The 13,950-nt window shown below is 38.7% G+C and overlaps 1 protein-coding gene across 3 annotated transcripts in view; it reads right to left on the reverse strand.

The window, feature by feature from the left end:
• The window catches only part of TTC27 (tetratricopeptide repeat domain 27), a 185,044-nt gene that overhangs the window by 158,793 nt on the left and 12,301 nt on the right, over positions 1-13,950 (reverse strand). For all 3 annotated transcript variants that reach the window (XM_067562651.1, XM_067562652.1, XM_067562653.1), the window contains exons 4-5: positions 8,037-8,177; positions 469-571 (exon numbers count right to left, since the gene is read on the reverse strand). In XM_067562651.1, the coding sequence (XP_067418752.1) occupies positions 469-571; positions 8,037-8,177 (244 nt within the window). The remainder of the gene's footprint in view (positions 1-468; positions 572-8,036; positions 8,178-13,950) is intronic.

The raw sequence follows: 13,950 nt of genomic DNA on the forward strand, positions 1-13,950 counted from the left end.
CCCAGCATGTCTCTGGAATTGAACACCATGTACCAAACATTTCTGGTTCACGTGGATAAGGATCCTGATACTCTGTGGGGGATAGCAGGGGAAAATTTTTCAGTGTCTCTTACAAAGTTGCATGAAATCAGAAGCATTCACATTTCAAACTCAAAAGAGTTTTGTTAAATAAGAGACTAGACAGGCATAATTCCTGCAAGCCAACTGGTGACATATTAACAGTGGCATACACTGAAAACGTTTTGGTTTCCAAGCAGATAAAGCTCTGTAATCCTGATTACACTCTAAGACGAGCATACACCAACAAAGTATTGTTACATCAACCTAAATTTAAGAAGTGCCTTTCTATCTCTGCAACTACACAAGCACCTGACAGGCAGTATGCTGCAAACAGTGACACATCTACAAAACTCTTCTGACAACTGATTGGTACTGTATGCCAACATAATCGAATAATTGCAAACTTACCTTGTTCTATACAAATCTGGGCAAGGGCAAAGAGCTCAGGCGATCGCTCCTCTAGCAACTGCTGGTGAATATTCACATATCGCAGAGTCCACCAAGGTAAAGTCTGAAAGGGCAAACAAGAGTATTTTAAATGAATGATAAATACAACTGATTTTCTTCTATAGAAACAGATTTTAAAAATATAACTTTGAAAACATTGAAATATAGTTGCTTTATAACAATTCAATACCAAATCTGATCTGAGATTAGATTAAATTAGGAAGTTTCCTACAATGTAAATTTAAATATCAAAGCTGAATAAATCTTGAAAGAGTCAAAAAAGAAAATTAAAAAAAATCTTACTACATAGATGGGTGCTCAGTCACTTAATTGTTACTTTTTTCCCCTTTTGTACTTCCCTCAGATGGTGTCTTAAATCAACAATGCTCCTTTCCAAACACTCCCTCCTCTCTTTTAAAAAGGGGAGTGATAAAAGTATGAAGCTGTCTCACAAATAAGACAAATTATCAATGCAACCCATTATGACAGATTTCTAAATCAATACAAATGCTGCACAGTTTTTTTATATAAAATGGGGAAAATCAACACCCAATAAAAAGAGAGAATTCAGCTAGTTGAGATTTGAATTCCCTACAGCTTTGTGTCATTTTCTCCCTACCACCGGGTCATAGTTTAAAATTTCACCCATTTCTCTCTTCAGGCTCAGCTCTGCAGTGATGGGATGAAGATTGGCAGTGCAGGTTTTTCTTCTTCTAGATGTTAGAATTTAAAGCACATCTTGTCAAGAAATCTATTCCCTGACTCAAAGAACATTCGCATCTCACTGCAACATACATAAAGAAACTGTTGGATTCAGACATTTTGGTATTTCATATTAAGATCATTCTGAGCACACAACAAAAGACAAGCTAATTTAATAAGCACAAAAGTGCAGTTTATATTCATAAACAGAAAACCATCAATATACTGATGGGAAAGACAGGAATTATTTCCCCAGGTTGTCCAATAAAAGAAAACCAACTGCCCTTCTTTCCACACAGCAACAAATAAACTACATTTCCTAAAAGAATTTATCTTTTCTTGTAGAAATGTAGATCCTTTTCATTTAAACAAAAATAATCTTATTTATGAAGGGAAAATCTTTTTACTATACTTTCTGCATTCAAGATACGTCAGTGACATATGATAGACAAACCTGCTAACATAATGGCTTTTTCCTCTCATACAAAAAATACTAACTGATGTAAATGGAAGTATCTTTTCCTATAAAGAATGACCTTCACTTAAAGAGCATGAAGCCCTGTGTTAGGCCAGTGGAGGAGAGAATTAATTTTGAGCAACATACAGTTTGCCCATTTTACTCTCAACATTGGGTCCAGAGACTCTCCCACTCCACTATTTTATTTAATTAGTTGCCTTTGTGGCTACCAGAACTCTCCAGATGCAGTATAAAACAAATATTAAATGCCATGGAGAAACCTCTCAAAACACATCAGACCCTCAATTGAGTTCCAAACGCCCACAGACAGCACCATTACATTTTCCTCTCTGCCCAGTCTTTACATCTTCCACACACATACATCCAAAAAAGCCTAGAGGAGCAGAGGTCTTTCTGGCCTATCCTGAGAGTAATCAAATGCAGGCTCTGGCAGGCCAATGAGAGTCAGAATATCCAGTCTACATCATGCACACAGGCTAGATCCCAGTCTTACAGATACAAGCAAGAGGAACAACTTTGCCTTATCTACTCTACACAAATTGGCTGCAGGTGCACCTACATCAAAAACAGGCTGAGGCTTCAATACATTCCCCTGAAGGAGAGATGAGAGCCAGCATGTGTGATGTTTTCACATGCCTTTATCTCAACATGTCATGTACCTCCACCAGAGCCTTAAATGCCACAACAACAACTATGTGGGTGAAACAAGAAAAATCACTACACTCTCGAGAGAACTCACACAGGAAAATGGTAAGACAAAAACAGCACATCACTTGTGGCTGAACTCTTTTCACAAAGTGATCACTCTATATCTGACCTATCATTTCCTCATCCTCAAAGGAAACCTGCACAACACTTTCAAAAGACAAGCATGGGAACTTAAATTCATAAATCACAATCTTAATAAAGACCCACTAACCTCCCTTTCTGTCTTAAGACAACAGGGATATTAACTGGCCACATCACCTTGAATGGTCCCTTAGATTAAAGTATATCCTAACTACTTATGCTAAACTATCTTTTTGATCTTGCATTTAGCTGTGACACTCTAAGCACTTTTCCCAGACCCAAGAAAGCTCTGTGTAGCTTGAAAGCTTCTCTCTCCCACCAACAGAAGTTGATCGAATAAAAGATATTACCTCACTCACCTTGTCTCTCTAATAACCTGGAACTGACACAGCTACAACACCACTGCATTTTCACTTGTATTCAACAATGTGAGATATTTGTAAAATTGCTTTAACAATTATGATACATCCAACAAGGTATAAAGTAGGCTGGCATACAGGGTTACAATTCAGTTTGACTATGGAACTTAAACGCCAAATTTCTGACTTTCAAAAGTTTAGGGTTGTCCCACCACCATGTGCACATTTTATATATAAAACAGACAAATACGTTTTTGCTACCTTAACTCCAAGTTTTTTGTCTGCCGATTACAGTGCAATATTATCACAAGTCATATATCGTGTTTTCCTTAGAACCTCAGGCTCAAGGAATCAGACAATTACATGAGTCTTTTCATTAAAAAAAAGTTTCTTGCCCTCAGTGTTGTGGAGAAAATCTTGAAAATATGAAACAAGTGCATCCTGAGAAACCATAAGATATATTCAAAGAACCTCAAATATATTATTTTTGAACATATTTGTAACTCAATCTAATGATTTTTGGGGGGGGGCCTGACCATGATGTTTGAATGCTTGAGGTTAGCAAGGACAAGCGAACAAGGTACTTTCATTTTAATTCCTTGCTTTCAAGTTTCCAACACAAAATTTTTTGTGCCAAGAAGTTTTGCGTTTTTACTGTGCACCGATAATCTAGACACAGCCTATTTTTAAAACTTCAGACTGGTTATGAAGTTCATACTCAATAATAAGGCCTAGTGCCTTTTATATATTCAGAGAAATTCAGTTTAAAATGGAATGTGTTTGAAATAAATGTCAAGTTAACAAAGAATGTGTCACCGAGGAAATAAAGCAAGGCAAGCTTGTGTATATTTTGAACTCTGCAGTTGTGTGAATACGTGCACTTTTTATATGCCAAGAAATATTAATGCATTCTTAAATCTGAGAATTTGAGACAGACAAAATGAACTACATAAATATGGAAGCAGTTATGGTTGCTGTAGGAGTCATAACTGAATTTTCTGCTTTTCATCCTTAATGCCACAGTAATATAGCTTGTTGAACTAAGAGAAACAGTGTAGCTTTTAAAGAAATAATTTAATTACTTATTAGAGTCAACAGGCACAACCTACAACAATTGGGGAGATGTTAATATCTTCAGTATATCACTTAAAACAACCCCACAAAATGTAAAGGTAAGTGTCTGGTTTGTTCTGAAAATGGGCATATTAAATCACTGCAAAAGAAAAAGTATTTGATTTGTAGTCAAAAATATTGTTCCATGATTCTATGCAATATTGACAACCCCAAGCATTCATGAAAAAAAAATCACAAGTCAGCCACACCTCCCACAATTATGAGACTGACTTAAAAATCATGAGATTTTTTCAAAATATATTGTTTTTATTTTTCTTTAGGTTTTTGAGTCTTTAGGGGGTCATGTTTGCAAGCTCTTTCCTCTCCCCCTCCCCCCCCACATCAAAAAGGGTTACATTTTCACTTTTAAAATAAATGAAAACAGAGATACCTATGCAATTACAGGACTCCAGGAGTAGGTGCTTTATGAAAGACACCCAGTATAGCAAGACTCACTGGAATGAACACAATTATAAAAAAAAAAAAATTTAATTTAATTTGAGAGATTATAAAACAAGATTAAATTCCAAAGTAAAATGTTTATTAGCCTGAAAAGTTGTAAATAAGTGTATAAAGTGATTCAGGAAAAGTTTTGCATCAGCCAGAAAAACCAAGAGACACTGCTTTTTCCTTTCTCCACTCCCAAGAGTTATTTCCAAACTAAACTTCACATTACACATTATTTGACTGAACTGTTGCCATTGAACAGAATCTTTTTTCAAATAATGTTTGCTACTGAATGTCGTCTGTCTGCTAGAATTTCAAACTGCACTCAACTCATTTCTGTCACCATTTTTCAGTTGAAGCAAGAAGTACCATATGAAAAGCTTTATGCTTTCTTATGTGTGTATGCAGTCGTACATAAACCAGGTACTATGGAAAAGATATGTTGTAGAATTAAAGTACCTTTAATTCACATTAAAAGTTTAAAGGAAGCTACATCTATTTTTATTCAGAGAAGCACCCTGAAAATTCATGTAGCAAATACCATTACTTATAGAGACCACATTGAAAATTATAATGGAAATTTAAGTTTTGTATAAAATTGGCATTTCAGAGCCTTCTTTTAGCTGTCACCCTCATGCTGAAAAGTGATGTTATTTGAAGACACTGGAAATATAGGAACCCAATTTCAAATTATAAACTAGATCCAATTTTTAAACTCTGATTTAACCATCAGAAGGGCTATATTGTTCATTATTTAAAGAACAGTTGACTCACAAAAGTTAGGGACAGTATAAACAATTCAGCACACCTTAGGTAAAGTAAAGACTTTCCTGAAGGGTATAGATACATATGGAAGTACATACCTTACAGAGCTCTCTACTTGCACAAGCCATGCCTCCCTGTCTACACCACTATTTTTAGCAGTGTAGTATCCTGCTGCCACTCCTCTGCTGAAGCCTTTTCCCCACATAGGAAAAGACTCTGGCAGCAGGGAGAGGCTCTGGCAGAGGGAAGACGGTTTTGCCAGAAGGGCAAAGACTCCATTTTGCCAGTCTTTCCTCAGGACACTGAAAGGTTCTGGCAGAAGGGAGCTGCTGAAGCCTTTCCCTGCTTCCTCCCCTCTGCCAGTGACTTTCAATGACATGTGTAGCTACACACTGCAGTGTGGACACATCCGGCTTTTCACATCATATTTTTTTGCTGTGGAAGGTAGGATGACAGTGAGACTTTATGAATGAATTCCAGTGAACAATAATCAGCATCTGGATTAGTTTGATGTAAAGCTTTTTGTGTCTACATATCTGGTTTAAGTTTCCCCTGAGAATGTCCTCACCACTGCCTTCATGTGGGGAGAGTGGAGGAGAGCTATGCCTGGCTAGCTGAAAGAAAAGCAGTCTTGCCCCTTTAAGGGCTCCCTTGCAACAGCTGGGACTTTGGTTGGATTTATCTAAAAATGATTAAGGAGAGGATGATAACCTACTCCCAGATATTCTAAGTGAATGAAATTGCAGCCTAATTAAACCACATGCATTGCCTCCTTTCTTCCTCATGTGGCCGGACAAAATGCCATGGGATGTCATGCCCAACTAGGCCCATGGACACAGCTCAATGATGACGAGTTCTGGCAACTTCTTGCTCTCCCTTCTAAAGGCTGGCTACTGCATCAAAAGCTCAAGGAGACAGTATTTAAAAATTTAGAGTTTAAGTGTTAAAATTTAATATATGTAAAAAAGGTGAAGAAATCCAGACTAACATTACCAGCTATGAGAAGGCAAGGTTATATAAGAAAAAAAGTTGTTTTATTCTCAAACACAGCAAATCCACTAGTCTGGAAAGGACTATTGTGAATGAATGAGAAATCCAAATTCAAAAAAAGAGAGGGAGATACAAAACAAAGAGCTAGATCTAGGGAGAGTATCAGACTGCAAGGCCTGGAGACCAAATGCAGCATCATTCACACTGCACTGCTGTGTAAAGTATGTAGAACTTACCAATTAGCTGGCTCTGTCATAAGAAAAGATTTTCAGTATCACTTCCAGCCCAAGATATAGACATGGATCTTATAGAAGGCACTCCAAGACCAGAAGGTGGTGTTTTGCCAGCCTTTCTGTATGTCTTAAGGAGAGTTTCCCAGACTCACAAAGGGACAGTTGTCTTTGGGACTTTACAGCCTGTATTCTTTCCCGCACAGAAAATGAACAGCACATCAGATTTCATAAACTACTGTGTAAATGCCACATAAAACCCATTGTGTGGACATGCTGAAATAAGTTTAAAAGTAGATAATAAAAGTTTACCTCTTAAATCATTTTAACAACATCCACATCTGAAAGATGTACTGATTTAAATAAACAAATTTAGAAACTGATGGCTAAACTGGTGCAATTTCTGTGTAGATCAAGCCTCACATTCAGCATATTTCCATACAATTCTATTACCAGTTTAGAAATCAGTAGATTAAAACAGCAGTTTGTACATGCAATGCCAGGTTGCTAAGTCATGCCTTTGTCATGTTAAAACTCTGTCAGAGCAGAACAAAGCAAGGTGAGGTAAAGGATTCGATTTTAATCAATATCAACATTTACTGATAGTTTTCAGTTGAAACACTGAAATCGATGAAAAAATATCAATTAGTAATAGTCGGTGTGCCTACAGGCACGGGTGCCCCAGCCCTGCACCTGTGCAGGGAGCCCCCTGTAGTACTGCTCTCATGGAAAAGAGTGAGTGGGTCCTGACAGCGGAGCTGCAGAGGACTCCTCATGCTGTTCCAGGGCCTGTAACACCGAATCCCTGCAGGCACAAGGTATGTCGGGCAGACCTGGCAGAGCAGAACAGAGACCCCCAGCCAGCACTGCAAGGAAGAGGAAGACAAGCCCCTGGCTCCAGGGAAGGCTCCCTGTTGCTCAACAGTTCCTGGCCAGGGATGGCTCCCACACAGCTGACTGGTAAGTGCAGGCACAAGGTGCCGGAAAGGCTGGAGTCCTGGCCCGGAAGAGCAGAGACCTGTGGGCAGAACAGTGAAGATTTGTCCTCATCATCCCCAGCCAGGAAGGAGACCACATCTCTGCTGAATGGCTCCTTTTCCAGCAGCAGGGTGGCTTCCCTCAAAGCCAAAAGCTTGTTCTCCTCCTCATGGACTTAGCTGGGGGGAGGAGGGAAGGGGAGGGTCCTGCTCTGACAGAACCCCAGGTTTCCCTGCACCTTGTGCCTGCAGGCACGGAGTGTCACTGACCCTGTGGCCAGCCACACCCAATGTCACAATGCACTGCAGCCCCAATTGCTCACTCACCAGCCAGGAATGTGGGAGCATCCCAAGCTGCAAGGGACTCACCCTCCCCTCCTTGCTGTCCTGGCAAGGGGATTTCTGCCTCGCTACAACTGCAGCCTCTCCCCATACCTTGTGCCATGGCCTCTTTGACCTCCTGGCTGCACAGGGACCCCCCGCTTTAGCCTTGCTGTCAGCACCGCCTTAACTCCACTCCTACCCCTCACAACTATAAAAGTACTTACAAATTTAAAAAAGAGGGAAGACAGAAGAAATGGAAGAGAAAGAAAACAGACAAAAATGAAAGAGACTGACAGAAAAATGAGAACCAACGTATGGTTGGCAATCACAATGACTATTTTCACATATTTCATACCTGAATAGCTGAAAGTTTATGTCTTGAATTCACAAGAATTACTCTGGCTAACATCAGCAAGATAGGAAGGGAAGTCAGATTATAGACTGATTCACCATCCAGTACCAGCATACTCAGAACAGCTGTAGACAACGCTTTGGGCTGAAAGAAGAACGAACAAATAATAATATCAGCACCACACAATATTAAAGCATTTTACAAGCAAATAATCTATTGCAGGGTTTCAAAAGATTACCCAACACCTCAGCCAAGGATTAAATCTGCTCACCAGGCTAACATACACTAGTGCCCTCAAGTCACAATCCCACCCCAAGATCTGCCCCTTCTCGCTTCTTCCTGCATCATGTCAGATCCTCACTAGCGATTTTGGGCAGAGGGAGAGAGTGTCAAATCCCCCAAAAACATAATATGAGTACACCATTATTTTGGTTACAGAACTCAATGCAAAATAATTTTATTTTATACTGTTTTAAAAACAAACAGTAAAAATTGGGGCAGAAAACAATATGCAGAGGGAAGACACAAGAGTGTGTTGGTGAAAAACAAAGGGAGGGGGAGAAAAACACATGCTGCTCTAGCATGATGTCTTTTAGGTCTAATAAATCTGGATTGTAGCCTTGAGGGTTTTTACTTTCCACTAGACCTGCATTCAAAACCTAAAGGGACTGTACTGATGACAACCAATTTTCCAAGAATACAAAAACTGAAACACATACTGTAGAGATTACTTTGAGTGATTGCTCAAAAAACACTCTGGTAAGCACAAAACCTGTGCTCACCTCCCCCCACATACTGATAGCGCCATACAACAATTTATAAACTCAGACGTAAAAAAAAAAAGTGTATTTCAAAATGCATTCTAAATAATTTAAAAAAAAAAAAAATCTGTGATGCACAGCTAGTTACACATTCATTTCTACAAACCATAAATTAGTAGTCTTTCTGTAACCAAGATCAATTGTAGGCTGGACACTACTCCCCATGCCTATTTTAGTTTCTATAGTACCTCAAAACCATGTCCTTGCAGGATTGTCACTACCAGTGTAATGAAAATTACTTGCACTGATTTTACTCGTGAGGTCAAGACAATTATTAAGAATTTTAGTTTAAGGGCTTCATGTTTTTCTGGTTAATGACAACATTTGATGCTACATGCAAGGTGAGCTCTGCAGCATAATTTCTGTTGTTTTAAATTAATTGGGAGAACTAGTACAAGGAGAAGGAAAAAAAGAGCAATAGCAGAGCAGGTATTACATAAGATATTAAATCAGGGATCTCTATTTGGTAGTGTACTGTGCTTCTCAGACTTGAAGCAGTATACTGAGGCTACCAGAGAGGTGGCCATGCTGAAGGACAGTTTAGTCTTCCTTAGCCAACTGATATAAACAGGGCCCCACATACTCCATCATGCTGCAGTCATGAAATTTGCCACAGAATCTGGCATTTTCCTAAGAAGCCAAGGAATTCAGCATTTTTGGTGCAGAATTCTCTATTTTGTTACAGCCAGGAGCATGCCACTTTGTTTTGTCTCTCTAACCTAGTGGGATCTATCTGCTGCTGCTTCTTGCTCTCCAGCATTCCTGGGGGGAAAAAGAATTAATTGTATTATTGTACATTCTCCTCTGGGCTGACGGGAGCCAAACAGCAAGGGTCAGGGAGCCAGAACTGGAGTCCAGGTTGCAGCCAGAGAACAGGGGATGAGCTAGTATTGTATGCTGGTTTGCTGGGCTGCCTGGAAAACTTCACGTGGAAATTTTGGTCAATTAATATTGTATCATGTTCTATAAGCAGCCTGACTCCACCCTCCTGCTACCCAGGTCTTGTCTGCTGCAATAATCGATAACCCGCCCTACTAAGAACCTCCTTTCTCCTGTGTGTGCATAGCAAGAGGAGAGCTGGTAACCAGCTTCAGCAGATCATCTCCTCTGCTTCCCATGTCTTGTCTTCTACAATGCTCTCAAGGCAGTCTGGCTCAACACCTGCTTCCCCAAGCATGTCTGAAAAAGGGAGGTGGTTGTAGCATTTTCAGTGGTTCAGATCTTAAGACATTGAGTTCCAAGAAAATTCTCCAGGCAGCTCAGCTGTCCAGCCCATACTTCTGGCTCCCCGCACTTTCTAGCTACCTTAGACTAATACAAACCCAGTGGAAATGGGCCTGCCTGTGGGCTGGGAAGAGAATGATGGGTATTACATCATAGACATAATAATGCCATGGAATTTAGGGGGTCCTTGAGGTGAAATTTGGGGCCATCAGGTTGTGAAGTACACTAGCATTTTTTTCACATGAATTACAAATGGATTAATTGGTCTCTTTGTAGAATCGTACTGATACTTTCCAGCAGTGGGCCCAATATGATGGTGTATAAAAGGACTCAAGAAATGAAGTGCCAATTTGAATGTGAGAGGATAGGGATTCTCAAAAATCCCATTAGTTTAGAGAGAGTTTCTCGTTAATTTAAAAGTGGTCTAAAAATTAACTGACAGATGGAAAGCCAGCAGAAATTATTTATTTTAAACACCTTAGGGCTTTTCTACAAGACTACTTAATTCGTGGAAAGAGGAGGTACAAATCCAAGTGACTGTATGGAACCTACTGCCCCGCACTGAAAGTTCTCAAGTGTGCTTTAATATACTCCCATTTCAAAACAGGTTAGCACAGGCTAGTGCAGAGTAGATTTACACCCCATCTTACTGCAAACTAAGTGTTTGTCTAGACAAGCGCCAGGATGTCTAAAATCAATAACAATTCCTGTTGGCCTTTCATCTATCAGCTAATTTTAACTAAATTAACTGTTAAGTGTTTAAGTAGACTAAGGGCTAGTCTATACTAGAAAGGCTACAGTGGCATAGCTATTAGCACGTCTGGTGAAGACACTATCCATGCCAATGGGAGAGAGCTATCCTGTCAGCATAATAAAACCACCTCCGTGGGAGGCGGTAGCTATGTCAGCAGAAGCTCTCCCACCGACACAGTGCTGTTTGGTGTAACTTACATCACTCAGAGGGGTGGCTTAGTCACACCTCTGAACAACACAACTTATACTGATATAACCTGTAGTGCAGACAAGCTCTAAGTCTTTGCAGGATCTGGGCCACAGATAAACTCTTCAGGACAGATGCCACATCTTCCTTTTTAAAAAAAAGCAAATGGGGCTGTGCTCTTGATTACAGTCCTGCAGTATTATCATAATACAATTATTTTTAAAAGCAAATTTATCCTATTTATTTTATTTATCAAAGCAATATTAACTTCCCTTAAAGTAACTGTTGCATCCTTCACTACCGGACTATACAATTTAGTAATACATGTAAATCTTGAGGCAAGTTTTTTGTTTTGTTTTTTAGTGAACTTGTTAATGAGACTCATCATTGTACATGCCTTATCATGCTTAAAATCCCTGACTGCCCTAATCCATTTTTCCAAATAGTTTCCCCCAGTTCATTTGCCCGTTCAGAATATTAAGTTGATCTGCACAGTTTTTAACCCTTCTTTAAGTCACTTTTTCTTCAAAATTTAAATTCTCAAAAAAAAAAAAAAAGTTCCAACTCAAGTGTTCCTATACCATCCATCTTCCTAATTGAATAGATATGATTTTTTAAAACTAAGACAAGAAATCTATCAGCTATGTCAGTCTCTCATATATTAAAACAATTCTTCCACAACCTGATCCCAGCAATTTCAGTCCTAATATGGAGACGTGGTTATTGCTTTTTTTATGCAGAGTCATTGTTTGTCAGCTTTCACCATTTTCCATGCAAAACCTGGAGCAATATCAGATAGATTATTTAAGCATTAAAAGTTCCTTAATGGTGTTGTGCACTCTGAGATTACTTCAGGTAACTGGAACACACACCTACCACTAAACTGCAAGCTGTTCCTCCATTCGGCAGTTATTAAACTATCTCAATATCTACACTCAAGCATCAAAGCCTAATACAATTCTGTAAAAGATCCCATAGGAGTATTGTTGAATTAACCGATAATCTAAGTGGGGATAGGATTAATTCAGAGGGGAAGAATAACTGTATACACCCTCATGAACACATTGCTCATGCAAGGCATCTATAGGGATCCTATCTGTAGGTAATCTAAAAAATGGTATTACTTCACAATCTGTTCTTCCACCTGATTTATACTGAGAGAGAAATAATTATGGTCAGACCCAGTTATCAATGCACTCATAGCACAATTATAATTAGAAAAGCCATTAGATGTTGCTGTTGCCCAGGAGTAGAAGAGTGCATCTGCCATCAACCATGGAAGTGAAGCTGTGGGAAGGAACAAAGGAGGCAGAACAAACATGAGCCATGCAGCATAAAGTTCAGACCAAGCCTTCAAAGAGCTTTGAAAACAAGGGTAGTTTTGAACATGCTCCTGAAGTGAATAAGATGCAGAGGTGGGGAAGAGGAAGGCCTGTTATGGTATTTTAGGTAAATTGATATGGTCATGTTAATTTATTCTTGAAAGAGGCAGCAGCACATTTAAGTATGGAAAGTTGGGACTTGAAGTGGTGTAGAAGAAAATGTTGCAGCAGTTATGGTGACAGTAGAAGGAAGCATGGGCTAGGGTTTCTTAGCACAGGTGCAGAAAATCAACAGCATTCTTTATTGATCTCTCTCTCTCTCAGAGTGCACTTGCAGGGTGGAGAAACAATGGTTCCTCAGAGAGGAACAAAAAGTCTCAACTGGGCTTTTATTTTGTTAATTTATGGAGTATTTGTTCTGTTTTTCCCCATATTTCTTGGTATAATCTATAACAGGACAATTAAGTACTAACATGTGGATGGGCTAGAAAGTTTTAGACATTACATGAAAGATTCCTATTTAGGATATTTAAGAAAGAATAGAAATTGGAAGCTTATATTTTGTATTATGTCTAGTACTCTTGAACAGAAAAATACATCAGAGATCAGGGGATGACGCTATTACAGATAGCATTAAAATTTTTTGTATGCATAGGCAGTTATACTTAGAAGAAATGCGTGTCATCAATTCTTTTCAGAAATCAAGCATATCACCAGCACAGCCTGTTCTGCTTTATTCTCTGACCAATTTATTTCTTCAATATAGCTACTGACCAGAGGTTTTTTCCATGCTAGCAGTCCACCGTTAGTTACATGGTGCCAAAATGTTACATTTACAACTACAGTCGACTTTATACAGGGCACCCTTGTGGTGACTTTTTCATTCAACAGCAAAGGAATAAAATCTTTTTCATTCTTTTAGTTGTCCAAGTAAAAGACAATGAACTTATTAATTGATCTACGATACAAACACCAGACTTTCCAATCCTTCCAAGGAAGTTTAAAAAGTATTCTATGACGTGGACAAAGGCAATTCAATATTAGTTGTTGGTTGGATATTTAATCAATGTTAAAATCTAGTTTACAGAATAGTGTCCATATATACTAACTTTTAGAATTTATATTAACATACCAAATCAAGCTTAAAGAGGTGGTAAAGTTCTTTAAAAAAAGGAGTTTGTGCCTTCTTTATGATGTATAAAGGCAGCCTGAAAAAGTCAGCCTTACAAATGACAGAAATGTCAACATAAATTAAGTAATTTTAAATACTTTGAATATCCTTTCCCCTCTCACATCCTCAGCTTCCAATGTCATAATCCTCCTACTTCTCCTCCATGGGCTCTTGAACCCTAAACAAGATCTGAGCATCTAATGTTAAATACAATCAGGAAATTTCAGGCTCTCTTTATATATTAGAGAGCAGCAAATTTAAAAAAACCCAACACCTCAATTTTTCTTTTTTTGTCAGGGCACCTTTAACGTACTTCAAAATGATAAAATGTGTCTGCTTTCAATGTGAAAAATACCATACCTGAATTTAAAATATATTTAGAAATATATACCTGTAAACTACTACAAGCTAACCTCAGCATTCAGAGATAATTAGCTTC

The sequence above is a fragment of the Emydura macquarii genome, unplaced genomic scaffold, assembly GCF_026122565.2.
Source record: "Emydura macquarii macquarii isolate MOO-44397 ecotype Brisbane River unplaced genomic scaffold, CSIRO-AGI_Emac_v2 contig_2457, whole genome shotgun sequence".
NCBI classification, from domain to species: Eukaryota; Metazoa; Chordata; order Testudines; family Chelidae; genus Emydura; species Emydura macquarii.